The sequence below is a fragment of the Aspergillus flavus genome, chromosome 1 (assembly GCF_009017415.1).
Source record: "Aspergillus flavus chromosome 1, complete sequence".
NCBI lineage: Eukaryota > Fungi > Ascomycota > Eurotiomycetes > Eurotiales > Aspergillaceae > Aspergillus > Aspergillus flavus.
Genome location: NC_092406.1, coordinates 1227780 through 1240803, shown reverse-complemented (window position 1 = coordinate 1240803; position 13024 = coordinate 1227780). Strand labels below are relative to the sequence as shown.

General features: G+C 46.9%; 4 protein-coding genes across 4 annotated transcripts; 3 read left to right on the top strand and 1 right to left on the bottom strand.

Moving 5' to 3' along the window:
* Window positions 1-35: 35 nt before the first annotated feature.
* Window positions 36-1392, bottom strand: F9C07_2278893 (2,3-dihydroxybenzoate decarboxylase). Its single transcript, XM_041288837.2, has 2 exons — window positions 922-1392; window positions 36-854 (listed from the first exon to the last, which is right to left on the bottom strand). Exons 1-2 carry the CDS (start codon window positions 1221-1223, stop codon window positions 140-142), a joined length of 1017 nt encoding a protein of 338 aa, XP_041141420.1. The 5' UTR covers window positions 1224-1392; the 3' UTR covers window positions 36-139.
* Window positions 1393-4464: 3072 nt separating this feature from the next.
* Window positions 4465-6568, top strand: F9C07_2199352 (putative transporter; the record flags this gene model as incomplete). Its single annotated transcript, XM_071509454.1, has 3 exons — window positions 4465-4885; window positions 4963-5724; window positions 5823-6568. 3 exons carry the CDS (start codon window positions 4465-4467, stop codon window positions 6566-6568), a joined length of 1929 nt encoding a protein of 642 aa, XP_071365552.1.
* Window positions 6569-7305: 737 nt separating this feature from the next.
* F9C07_2135387 (uncharacterized protein) lies at window positions 7306-8964 on the top strand. The gene is made up of 4 exons (XM_071509141.1): window positions 7306-7552; window positions 7655-7747; window positions 7839-8109; window positions 8162-8964. Exons 2-4 carry the CDS (start codon window positions 7708-7710, stop codon window positions 8586-8588), a joined length of 738 nt encoding a protein of 245 aa, XP_071365551.1. The 5' UTR covers window positions 7306-7552; window positions 7655-7707; the 3' UTR covers window positions 8589-8964.
* A 664-nt stretch (window positions 8965-9628) lies between these two features.
* Window positions 9629-12603, top strand: F9C07_1017939 (fructose-6-phosphate 2-kinase/fructose-2, 6-biphosphatase). The gene is made up of 4 exons (XM_041288823.2): window positions 9629-10410; window positions 10754-10826; window positions 10884-11470; window positions 11528-12603. Exons 1-4 carry the CDS (start codon window positions 10369-10371, stop codon window positions 12170-12172), a joined length of 1347 nt encoding a protein of 448 aa, XP_041141423.2. The 5' UTR covers window positions 9629-10368; the 3' UTR covers window positions 12173-12603.
* Window positions 12604-13024: the final 421 nt, after the last annotated feature.

Below are 13024 nucleotides of genomic sequence, written 5' to 3'. Positions count from 1 at the left end.
AAGGAATGGATGAAACAGCATAACGCACGGGATAATCCCTGGAATTTAGTCATATCTAAGCGAATACCCTTTGCAATGAGACATGGGTTACTAAGGAATGAAATGGAGTACATTCATAACAACATCATCATCTAACAATCTAAGCTGAACTATCCTTGTAAGAATCAAGCTTAAACAACTTCTTCGCATTTTCCCTTCCAATCTTCAACCGATCCGTCCCATTAAGCTCCGCATTATCGAACCACTCACAAGCATCCGAGAAAGTCTCAAACGGATAATCAATCGAGAACAAAATCCGATCCGACCCAACCTCTGCCATACAGAAGTTCAGCGTCGTCGTCGAAAAGTGCCCAGAAGTAGTAATCCAAATATTCTCCGCAAAATAATCCCGAATCGTCTTCTTACACGTCTCCGCAAGACCCAGCAGCTTCTTCCGATCCTCGAACCAGTGGTTAATCCGCCACATATCAAACGGAACATGTTCACCCAAATGGCCCATAATAATCTGCAGCTTGGGATGACGGTCGAAGACACCATTTGTGACCATTCCGAGCACGTGTAGACTGACGCCATGCGCGAAGCTAAGAGGTGGACCCACGAGCCATTTGCGGTCAGCCCAGAGCTTCTCGTAGATTGTGCCTGTGGGGTTCCGGGGGTGCATGTAGAAGGGGACGTCGAGCTCTGTGCAGGTTTGCCAGAAGATATCCCAGTCTGCGTTGTCGTAGAAGATCATGTCGTCGCCGTCTGGGCCAGCGCGTTGGGTATCGTTTACTAGGGCGCCTTTGAAGCCGTATTTCTCGACGCAGCGGCGGAGTTCGTCGGCTGCTTCTTTGGGGTTGTGCATTGATAGTGTGCTATTATTTTAGTTAATACTGAATGATGTCTTTTGTATGATGATGGTGATGGGTACGGGAGACTTACGCGAAAGCGCCGAATCGGTCGGGGTTCACGCGCACCTGTTCGGCGATGTAGTCATTGATCTCGACGGCGAGCGCTTGCGCTTCTACGGGGTCCCAGATGTCTTGTACACCGGGTGCTGTGTATGAGAGGATTTGGTAGCCGACACCGTGCTTGTCTGCGTGCTCGATACGGATCTTGTTGATGTCGGTGATTTCTTTGACGTGGGTTTCGGCGTCCGTGGAGAAGAGACTTGCCCACCAGCGGGTCTTTTCTTCGAAGCGGGGAAGCGCGAAGGCTTCCTCGAGAGCGATCTTACCGAGCATTGTTGGTGGTTGTTATTGTTGAACTCGATTTAGGTATTCTGGAAGTGAAGTATACTTTGAGAGGGGGTTTGGCGTTGTATGTAGGTATTGTACAAGAAGATGAGGGGGTGTAGATGATGAGAGGTAAACCGGTCGAATGCGACAGCTTTATATCATTTGAATGGACGGGTCATGGCGGATGTGTACCGCACTTCGGATGTGAAGAAGTACGTATGGTTATAGTATGGAAATTGCTCTCGATCTTACTACCGACGGTTGCTGCTGAGTGTGGGGAAAGTGGGTTCTGGTATGTTTGGGTGCGCCATGAGCTTGGTAGTATATCTGGCTAGACTTATCGGAAACGAGCTGTGCATAACATGTTCTCTTGGTTATTCTGTTAGTAAGTTGATAAAGATCTGGAGATGACCATTGAAGAAGCAATGCTTCATTCGATCCTGTAAAGTTGCTGGAAATATCGAATACAACAGATCTCCCCTGCTAGACTCCAGGATAGCTTTGAAATTGTTAGCTTAGTTGCCGCTGCTTTGTGTAGTTGCATCCGAACGGAAGCCTTCGCCCCGCATATCGGAAGCAGACCTGATTGTCTAGTATGAGGTGGTTAACAGTGGACTGTATGGGAGTGCAGTATCCGACGTGCGCGGGACGCTCGAAGGTGCCGTAGCCGACGGTCTTACCCCGCAAATTATTGGGATGGGTCTGTACACCCGACGGGGGGAATTACCGGACTCCATAAAGGCGCAGATCATTAGGAAGTGATTCGGAACTAGAATACTAGGTATTTGTGAGCAGTTGACTCAAGGTACTCTGTCTTAGGGTCATTTGTACTCGGAAACTATCCTTCCTTTTCTGTTTTTCGAGACGCACAAGACTGAGTATATATTTGGCGTAGTTCACACGCAGACTAGAGTAAATACATGCGACTTACCGCGAAGACTGTAGCACATAAGTGGTTTTCGGATTGTCTATAGTCCCCCGACATTCAAGGATTAAAATTGCAAAGCTTGCCTGTGAGTTAGTCAATGTACTGCCGCTTGGGTTGTACAGTCGGTAATTGCGAGCGTAAGGACGGGAAGCTATAAGGGGCATGGAATATGTATTCTGCTATTATCTGCCGTTTCCAACGGCTTACGGAATTGAGAAAGGATCATCTTAACGGTATGAAGCTTGTTGTCTACTAGCTTTGTGAAATGCTGGAGTAACATCTGCTAGAGTAACATTTCTGAGCCACAGGGGTTAATCTCTGTGGCATACAGGCTTTTGTAGTTAACCTTATGAGCATCATACCTTTCGTAATACACGGCATGACGGCTGAGCTATGCGAATGAGACAGGTCTAGCGGGCTAGAATGAGACCAACTGTGGTAAGATGCAGCACAGAGTGCTATAGTATTGACAGGAATTACTTAGATCATCTCCCTTCTAGCGTTCCAAAAGCTGGACTCTGATGATCAACAAGCTTGGCATTCTAGCCTCCACAAGGATCCCATTTTCACTCTTGAATGGCGATAATTCTGAGTAGATCGCGCCAGAGAGGCCATCAAGGAAAATGTACTCAGCTATGAGCGCATCAACGTGGCTGAGACCATTGTCAGTCCGATGGTTTCCACTGGCAGAATATGATATTCTCACGAGATAATAGTTGATCGCGTAAAGCGGGTGAGATGGGGCAATTAACAAGCTGATGTCAGAAAAATTCAATAGATCGACCCTAGTGCTCTAGTTAGTCTTAGTTACAGTGGCAGAAAAGCAAATAAATGATAGCGTAACGGGCATTCTTCTTTTGGCCTTTCGTAAGAGTTCCAACTAATTTGAGTCATGTCTCAGCCTTCTATGTCCGGCGACGATCAGTAAGGCTGACAGCACATGACCTCTACTGACGGGTCAAAATCTAAATGGAAGGCTATAAAGTTGGAGAATACTGCTGCGCTGGCAGTACTACCTTATCGTCTGTTTTAGATATTTTTACCGAACATTTAGGGATAATGACTTTGGAATTGGCAGTGATTGTTTGACCATGGAATATCTTTCCCAATCAAAGATGTGCAAACCTGTAGAAACAACAAAAGCAGAGAAAGAAAGAAAAGAGAGAATTGCGCCGATTATTCAATCAGCCTCGTGATCTGCCCAAGTCGGTATGCAGTATTACTTATAGTAAGGTAAGGCTAATCCCAGTACTATGGTTAACTAACCAACTGTTAAGTTTGTTTTTCTTCTTTAACCTAAGCCACGGAAGTTACTTGCCTTTGTATACTGTCGTCCCCCGGTTTCATTATCCGTAGAATCATTATTGAAAGGAGGTCTGACCTTCAACAATGACCTCGCTTACGTACTCCTTCATCTTGTACAAGGCGCGGTCTAGTCCGCAGCATGAAGACCTATTGCGAGTAACTTCCCTCAGTCACACAGATCAGATTGTGCCAAGCAGCCCCTCGTATAGGTCGACCCCAGATTTGCCAGCGACTTAGAGTTCCCCCAAAATGGCGATTATTGGACCAAATACAAAGTTCACTGCCTTCTTTGTCTGCTTCTCCCGCTTTTTCAACACAAGCCATTCCAGACAGGCTCCTCCAATCACTAAGGGCTGACATTCGGGCACACAGGCACTCAGGCTCCACGCAAACAAAGCAAAATCAGAATCAGCCTCCGATAGCATGAGCCTAGAAAAGAAAATCGGTCACCACCATGACCACTGGATCACTCTGCCCCAGCGAGAGTATTGCCTCGTGTCAGCCAAGTATCTCTTACTAACTGGGCACCTTCAAATACCCACAAAACCGCTGCAACATCTCCAAAAACCTAATAGCGGCTCTTTTTTACTTATCTGCTCCACTGTACATCTGTCTCCTTATCTTTGAAACCAGAATTTTAAACTACCTTGCTCCACGTGGGTGACCGGTCTGTGGAGTTTGATGTAAACCAAATGGGACCTCGGTTATATTTCGTGAATGTTTCAATCCCTTAAACTTCATAGTGGCTGCTGGTTCTTTGTTGGCTTCCGGCGCACCTGAGCAACCGCTGCCCTACCCACGGTTATTTTTATCGACTATACCGTTTCCGATTCCAAAATTGTCCGTTCTTTCTGTTGTTGCTATTCATATTGCAGCCTCTGTGCTCATCTCTAACGCTGCTTAGCCCTTTCCTTCACGGTCTCTGCAACTGGAAGCAATTGACCCTTTAGCTTCGGTTGATACTGTTCCACCCGCAGGATACATACATAGTGGTGACGGTCACATGTACGCACGATGTTTGGGAAAGAGGATATGGGGCCTTTTGCGGACCCTCAACACAAAGATGATACCGAACATGTGGAAAGAAACGAGAATGCCATGCCACGGCGCATCTTAGCGACAGCTGCAGAGCGTGCAAGGCGCAACATCAATGCGAAACTGGCCAATCCACTGGCTGGGTATTCCTATGAGGAACTGCGCAGTCAAGGTATCAACTTCGCTGTCTCACACCATATAGGCGATGAAGAAGATATTCGTGCTTTTGGGATAGGCGCTATTTTGGCCCAAGTACCGGACAAATTCACCCAAGTCCCCGACCTGAGACCCGATGAAATAGAAGTTCTACAAAAGGAGTTCTCCAATCGTTGGTCTCAGCCCTGGACAATGTACCTAGTTATCGCTCTATGCTCCCTGGCTGCAGCCGTACAGGGAATGGGTACGTTAGCAACATACCTACTTTCCGTCTATATATGTGTTGAGGTGCGGTAAGCTGACATCGAATCGGCATCTTAGATGAGACTGTTGTCAATGGCGCCCAAATCTTTTATAAACACCAATTCGGAATTGGGAACGATGACTCTAGGTCTAATTGGCTAGTCGGATTGGTTAATTCTGCTCCTTATTTGTGCTGCGCTGTCATCGGTTGCTGGCTGACAGTGCCATTCAATGCTTGGTTTGGCCGTCGAGGGACTATCTTCATCACTTGCTGCTTTTCTGCACTTGCCTGCCTTTGGCAAGGGTTTGTGAACACATGGTGGCATATGTTTATTGCCAGGTTTGTGTTAGGCTTTGGTATCGGCCCCAAATCTGCGACAGTCCCAATATATGCCGCTGAAACAGCCCCTCCTGTCATTCGCGGTGCTTTGGTAATGCAGTGGCAGATGTGGACTGCGTTCGGCATCATGTTTGGCTACGCCGCGGACCTTGTTTTCTATGAAGTGCGGGATCCAGTAGGGATCACAGGCCTAAACTGGCGCCTCATGGTGGGCTCAGCTATGCTTCCGGCCATCCTGGTTTGCTGTTTTGTTTTCACCTGTCCAGAATCACCTCGGTGGTATATGTCGCGGAAGTGCCACGATAAAGCGTATCGATCAATGTGTAGTCTGCGGTTTCACAAGATCCAAGCTGCCCGTGACCTGTTCTACATACACACATTGCTGGAGGCCGAGAATGCAATGAAACTCGGCCAGAATAAAGTACTCGAAATGATCACCGTTCCCCGCAATCGGCGTGCCTTGGTTGCGTCTGAGTTGGTTATGTTTCTGCAACAGGTATGTTCCCAATTTTAATGGCCTACGCCCTACTGATATGAGTACGCTAACCATGATATAGTTCTGTGGTATGTATCATAAAAATGAATCCAACATGGTCAGGTTTTACTAAGTACTTACTCTTTCTCTATTTAGGCGTCAACGTAATCGCCTACTATTCTTCTGAGATCTTCCTCGAAGCAACGAACCAGCGAAACGCTTTGACAGCATCCCTAGGTTGGGGTCTGATCAACTGGCTCTTTGCCATTCCAGCAGTATACACCATTGATACTTTTGGCCGTCGCAACTTGCTACTTACCACATTTCCTCTTATGGCACTTTCCATGTTCTTCACCGGCTTTAGTTTCTGGATTCCACAAGAAACCCACAGCTCGGCGCGACTAGCATGTATCGCTCTGGGCTTATATCTCTTTGGCATTGTTTATTCCGTGGGAGAGGGCCCTGTGCCATTCACCTATTCAGCCGAAGCCTACCCGCTCTATATACGTTCGTATGGCATGGCCCTCGCCACTGCAACGACCTGGTTATTCAATTTCACGCTTGCTGTTACATGGCCATCTCTTCGCAGCGCGTTCACCCCGCAAGGTGCATTCAGTTGGTACGCGGGCTGGAACATTGTGGGTTGGTGGCTGATACTCTTGTTGATGCCTGAGACCAAAGGAAAGACCCTGGAAGAGTTAGATCAGGTTTTCTCCGTTTCTACAACTTTTCATGCTGCGTACGGACTTCGGCAAATCCCTTATTTCTTCCAGAGGTATATCTTACGCCAGAACGTGCGGCCAGAGGTCTTGTATGAGCGGGAAGATGCATTTAACGTTCCTCCAGAAGCTGGTTACAACACTCTATGAGCAGACTGAGGAGAATATGTATATAGTGTACGATTTGTTATGTTCACATGCGTTATGACATGTATTGTACCCGCGCAATTTCGCTCCGATGACACCATCGGACCCATCATTTGCCTATACGTCAGACTGGTCCGAAGTCCAGATTAAGTTCCGATTAAGTTGTATAGCAGGTACACACTTTCTTAAACCAAGTCTCCAATTTCAATAAATTTGTTTTGTTTTGTACAAGTCTAACTATGAACAACATGGGGTATAGAGGGGAACTTCGTCAGACAGCAGTTGGTACGATTACTTGATCCGCATGGATTATACTCGGAACAGGTCTGTGAGTGAAATCTTGCTTCATCATCCGAAGTATTGTGACGGGAAAAAAAAAAAAAAAAATAAAAAAGAAAAAAAAAAGCCCAAAAACAAAACAAAACAAACTTTTCATTACTCGATTCAAGGGATTGGTTGAGAAACAAATTCTTTCTCTTCCAAATCCGAACCCGACGCCAGAGGTGCAATAAGCATGAGCTCTAAGGAACGCATAAGTCCATCATAATTGATCACGCATTATTGCCCAAGTAGTCAATCTCTAACGACCAAATGAAACCAGATCAGCAGTCGAAATGTCCGTTGGCAGTGTTCATCGCCAGCAAAAAGCTGCGAGAAAGGTGTGGTGCTAGGAGGGAAAGATGAAAAACAAACCGACGATAGCACAAGAATTTATATGCAGTTTTTAGCGCCGCTTCGCTAATGGACCAACCAGACGGAGGAACCACGATAAGTGGTTTGCATAGTTTGCGTAGTTTGTAATGTAGCCTTCCGCGGCACCCAAAAAAAGTAATTTTTCGTAGTAGGCATCAGCACTTGCTTGTGACTTTTGTTCTATACCGGCTTTCGCCTGTGCGAGATACTTTATGGGCTATTGGGTCTACGAGATCTTCTTTTCTTTCTTTTAATTGCATAGCTTCTATTTCGTTTCGCTGTACGTATCCATCGGTAAGATATCCGTCTTGATCATTGTGCTCATCATTGTCTTTTCTGGAAATATGTAAATTTTATGCCGCATCATTGTGCTAACCTTTTTCCCTGGCTGTTCAGGTCGATTTTTACATACCCTGTTTATATTACTATCCAATAATACAAATATCAAAATGGTCGACGCTCCTGAGAGTCCTGTCCCGCAGCAACAAAGTGTGTAGGAGAATGTACCTTTGGGCTGCTCATTTTGGGGCTGGATCCAACGATGAAGACAATGTTCCATGAATCACTAATGAGTCCCTAGCTCCCGTCAAGACTTTCCAGAATGGAGTCAGAACGACAGGCCGTGCCTTCCATTCCCCAAACTGGCGTGTGAAGGGTGAGGAGAGCCCCAGTGCGCAAAGCGCGGGGTCCCCCGGTCCGAAGACCAATACCTCGAGGATTGCATTCAGCAGACCTAGCCCCCATGTCCCTCAGGCTATCTCCGAAGGACGCCGTCTCTATGTGGGCAACATGCCTTACACTGCCAAGTCGGAGGACGTGCAAGCGCTGTTCACCGCGGCCGAGTTTACAATGTATGAGTGAGAAATACTGTATAAAGATGGGTCCAGACTGAGTGCTTCATAGCGAGCGGATCGACATCGCCATTGACCCGTTCACTGGCCGTAACCCTTCATATTGCTTCGTCGACCTTGAATCGAAGGAATTGGCAGAGAAGGCTATGAACGAATTGGATGGTCGCGACATGCTCGGCCGTCCGGTTAAGATCAAGCCGGGTGTGGTTAAGTCTTCTAGCGAGCGTTCCCAGCAACAGCAACAGCAACAGCAGCGGACAGACGGATCTCCTCGTTCTGATAGTAAGACATCGCTTTTCACTATGGACCGATGGCGCCGCAACGATGCTCCTACCTTTGCCCGGACCAACAGTGATTCCAGCCGTCGGCTCTATGTTGGTGGTCTTCCCCGGCTGACCGATCAAGAAGACATTTCCAGCAATATCACCAACTTCTTCAAGGACTACAAGCTGTATGCCTTTTCTTCCCTAGAAAGCTAGGTCGCCTGATGATACTGACATGATTGACTGCTAGTGAGAACATTAGCAAGCTGTTTACTCCCCACCCCGCGAAGCGCTTCGAGCCCGGTGACCACTACTACTTGTTCGTCGACTTCAGCAGCGTTGAAGAGGCACAATCGGCCATGAGCGCCTTGAATGGACAGGAGGGTCCTTGGGGCTCCCCTATCCGGGTGCAGAGGGCTCGCGGAGAGACCAATTCTGAAGACCGGAAGAGCAAGTGGTCTTCTGCGCGAGGAGACGAAACCCCAGCTACCGGCGATGTCTCGGTCGCTGTTTAATCTACCCCCGAATAGTCATTCATGCTTTGTTGGCTAGAATATAATTGCATAAAATTGGCGCTCAGAATTAAAAAAAAGGCAAAGGCAAAATTGGAGTTTGGCGCTTTATCACTTTCTGCAGGATGAACTTTTCCAGAATGTTGTCAGGACAGGCCCTCCCGACTTCGTTCTATCTTGACGTCAAACAACTCCTTCCTACAGCGGCACATAGGATCATTGTCTGCTCAAAAAGACATGCGCTATCAGCACGCCTCGGCCTTATATGGAAGGCAAAAAGGACACACCTGACGCCGGTCAACGCTTGGCTATAGTTTTTTCAAATCTATCTATCCACGTGGATGACCAAGGCAGGAGCGGCTAGGGCACATACAAGGAAAGGAAGGGAAGAAAGAAGGAAAAATGAGTTTCAATGATGATTGACGACAAAAGGGGTAAAATGGAATAGATCACGTCAATGAAGTTCCAATGTGACTATGATTTTCTCTAGTGTCTAGACCTGTTCATTTAGCTTCCCACTAGCCAATGTAACCGTCGGGAGTGTGAGGATCTGCTTTTCCCTGAATAGGTGATTCAACCGATGGGCTGAGCCTCTTTGGATGTGGATGGATCTATTATTGACATCCTGAACCTTGACCATATGATGTTCTAGTCCCACAAGGCAACCCATGACCTCTTGTGATCCAATCGGTGCAATTCCAGTTTTTGTCAGGATATACTTAGTAGTATACCCCTGGATTACATGCAGCCAAATCTGGAGGAGGATTCCGCTGAGGATCTTGACGGTGTGTTCCAAGATTAGATCGGGAGGGACCCAATGGAAGCCTGGAAGGTCTTTCCGGCTTCCAGAACCGGGGGCTGCGACTTTACCCGACGAAAAACGTATCGGAGCATCACGTGGTGCGTTCTTTTAGAGGTACCGGATCTTCATCCTCCTTAAGAAGCATGGGGTAGGCTTTTTTTCTATTTTTGTTTTTAAATTTCTTTGATTTTTCTTGAAGTATTTCCAATAATCTGGAACCATTTCATCACCAGCAAGTTCAGCTCTCCTTTAGCTCGACTAGAAGAAGTTGTGGTGACTTTTGCCCCACGGCATGACGTCTGTGCTGATCCCCTTTACTTTCCTTCACCGCATCAACAGTTGGGCCTCCATGGGATCCAACCAGATCTCTTGAATAATTTACATCGACTACTCTAATCGTCCCTTGCGAAGCACGACAGCCGGATCTGTCCAGTCATTGAACAGTGATAGTGCAGATACTTGGAAGAATAAAAATAAAAAGCCAGGGAAAAGTTAATCTTGGGGAAAGACTAAACGTCCCTATTTCTTTGTCCTGCACGCTATTCCACTTCAGCCTAACTTTCCTCTTCTCCGGCCTTCAGTCCCGTCGGACAAACAGTGGCCGAGGCTTGAATTCGTCTTTCTCTTGTCCCCGTGTTGCATATCCTGATTTGAAAAAATCCATCCCGATTTGTTGCCCAGCATGTCTGTGAGAAGAGGTCAGACCAAGAGCTACTTTGCCAGTGTAAGTTGTTCCCGATGCTTGACGATACTTGTTGGTCGCACTATTTTTGAATACATGCCTGTCATTCTTCATTCTATGTTATTAGACAAAAAGTTCAATATTCGACTTGGTGCTCGGTAAACATAGTGAATCTTCTTTCATTTTCTTATTTTATTTTCTTTTCACCGTGGCCATGTGTTTGTGTTCCTCTGGCAACAATGTCTTTCAAAATCTAGATGGTGACCTCATAGCGTCATCGAGTCCATCCGTTGTCGGCTTCGTTCATCACCCTAATTACTGCCCCATTATGTTTCTCTCGAGGAAGCTTCGATACATGCAATACACGTACTCACTATTAATTTAGGCAGATGACACTAAAATTTGTGTCGTTATGGTTGGCCTTCCAGCCCGAGGCAAAAGTCTCATAGCTGGAAAGGGTATGTGATTCCCTCGGCGTAACCTTTTCATGTGCTGGGTGCTAATACACAAACTAGCAATGCGCTATCTTGCCTGGGTTGGCATACCTGCTCGTGTATTTAACGTGGGCACCTATCGCCGAAGTAATACACCGCAACCAAATGCCACTTTCTTTGACCCTCACAACTCCGAGGGAGAGAAGATGAGAAAGGCCGCTGCAGAAGCTGCCATGTCGGATATGCTTCAATGGTTCAGCTCTGGAAAAGGGGTTGTGGCTATATTGGATGCTACCAATTCGACTAAATCTCGGCGAAGTTGGATTTACGAAAGCTGTCATGCTGCCAATGTTGAAACGTTATTCGTTGAGTCAATATGCGATGAGGAAGACCTAATAATGAACAACATCCTCGAAGTCAAAACCACCTCGCCAGACTACAAAGGGCAGGACCCTGAGGCTGCTGCTTTGGATTTTCGCAACCGAATTCGCAATTACGAAAAGGTGTACGAGACTATTGACGATAATGAGAAGCATTACACCTACGTAAAACTCATCAATGTCGGGTCGACAGTGATCATAAACCAGATTAAAGACTATCTATCCAGTCGGTTGGTTTATTATATCCAAAATCTCCATATAAAACCCCGGTCAATCTGGCTCTCTCGCGTAAGTTGGCACAGAATGAGTTAGCATTTAAAGAGACGTTTATCTAACTCACGCTAGCATGGAGAATCAGAATATAATCTTACAGGGAAAATTGGTGGAGATTCCAACATTTCGCCCCGTGGCGAGGCTTATGCTCAGGCACTTCCTGGTCTACTGAAAAAGTCAGGGGTACCACCCAACACTAAAATCGTGATTTGGACGTCTACTCTCAAGCGGACAATCCAGACAGCTCGCCACCTGGCCGCGGAAACTGGATATGAAAAGCTGGAATGGAAAGCCCTTGATGAACTCGATTCAGGGGTGTGCGATGGCCTGACGTATGAAGAAATCGCTGAAAAGTACCCAGAGGACTTCGCCGCGCGTGACGAAGACAAGTACAACTACCGCTACCGAGGCGGCGAATCGTACCGCGATGTTGTCATTCGTCTTGAACCTATTATCATGGAACTGGAGCGCAGTGAGAACGTCATCATTGTCACTCACCAGGCTGTGCTGCGGTGTATCTATGCCTATTTTCTCAATACCCCCCAGGAGCAGAGCCCGTGGATGGAGGTTCCCCTACATACTTTGATCAAGCTTACACCTCGCGCCTACGGCACCGATGAACAACGTTTCAAAGCCGACATCCCAGCCGTGTCTACCTGGCGTGCCAAAGGCACATCCGCAAAGCATCAAGATTACCCTACAGAAATCAAAGCGTGATATGCTAGTATCTAATCGATTAGGTTCTTAGCACACTTTTGGCTTCCAACCGTGTTCGACTGTTCTGTTTCCGTTGGGGCTGTGCCTTCCATCTTGCCCACCGCTTCTCAAGGCACTCGGAGTACCAAGATGCCTTGCATACATTATTCTATCGACTTATTATATACCTTTTCTATATAATCTCATACTTTCAACAGGTCTCGGTCGGCTCCCGGTCACACATATAGAGTGGCTGGCATTGTTTATTTGATTCCAATGTCTTCGCCTTTGCATTAACACAGCCTCAGGATGTATTCACTCTGTGCGCAAGACCGTATGATTATGGAGCGAGGCTGCATGCGAGAACAGCTGGCAGGTGGAGACCAGGACCCATTGCACTTTAGCATTTGAGCGTCTTATCTGGTGAATAAAAAATATAGAATTCCCTGTCCATATTTATGATCGTTATTCGTCTTTGTTATGTGTCCCTTGATCGAGAAGACTATTACATACCTAATAGATGGTAAAAGCAATAACAAGTGTTAAGAAGGAGATCCTCCAATCTGTAGATTGCAAAGCAAGTTGAAGGAACCCATGCTACATGCGCAGCAACGTCATTGGTTGGGTGCGAAAGGCGGCGAGAGCAGTTGTGTCACATGAGGCGGAAAGCGGCCGTCAGGATGGAGGTCCCATATAGTAGTGTCACACGCTTGGCGACAACGGGAAGTAGTGCTTGCCGATACCAGAGCAAAGCTGCACCAGGGGAGCAATCGCAGCATGCGTCTCCGCTTCATTAACTTCCCATGATCAACTCTGGCTGGACATGACTCTATCCCGCTCCTCAAGTGAAGAGGCGCGACCACGGAAGCTCGC

Excerpts from the sequence above, each read along its gene's own strand:
- F9C07_2278893 (XM_041288837.2), bottom strand. The coding sequence starts at position 1,223 with ATGCTCGGTAAGATCGCTCTCGAGGAAGCCTTCGCGCTTCCCCGCTTC. Across the intron at positions 855-921 it reads GACCGATTCGGCGCTTTCGC|CACACTATCAATGCACAACC; the intron begins GTAAGTCTCCCG and ends CTAAAATAATAG.
- F9C07_2135387 (XM_071509141.1), top strand. The coding sequence starts at position 7,708 with ATGGTCGACGCTCCTGAGAGTCCTGTCCCGCAGCAACAAA. Across the intron at positions 7,748-7,838 it reads TCCTGTCCCGCAGCAACAAA|CTCCCGTCAAGACTTTCCAG; the intron begins GTGTGTAGGAGA and ends ATGAGTCCCTAG. Across the intron at positions 8,110-8,161 it reads ACCGCGGCCGAGTTTACAAT|CGAGCGGATCGACATCGCCA; the intron begins GTATGAGTGAGA and ends AGTGCTTCATAG.
- F9C07_1017939 (XM_041288823.2), top strand. The coding sequence starts at position 10,369 with ATGTCTGTGAGAAGAGGTCAGACCAAGAGCTACTTTGCCAGT. Across the intron at positions 10,411-10,753 it reads CCAAGAGCTACTTTGCCAGT|GCAGATGACACTAAAATTTG; the intron begins GTAAGTTGTTCC and ends CTATTAATTTAG. Across the intron at positions 10,827-10,883 it reads AAGTCTCATAGCTGGAAAGG|CAATGCGCTATCTTGCCTGG; the intron begins GTATGTGATTCC and ends TACACAAACTAG.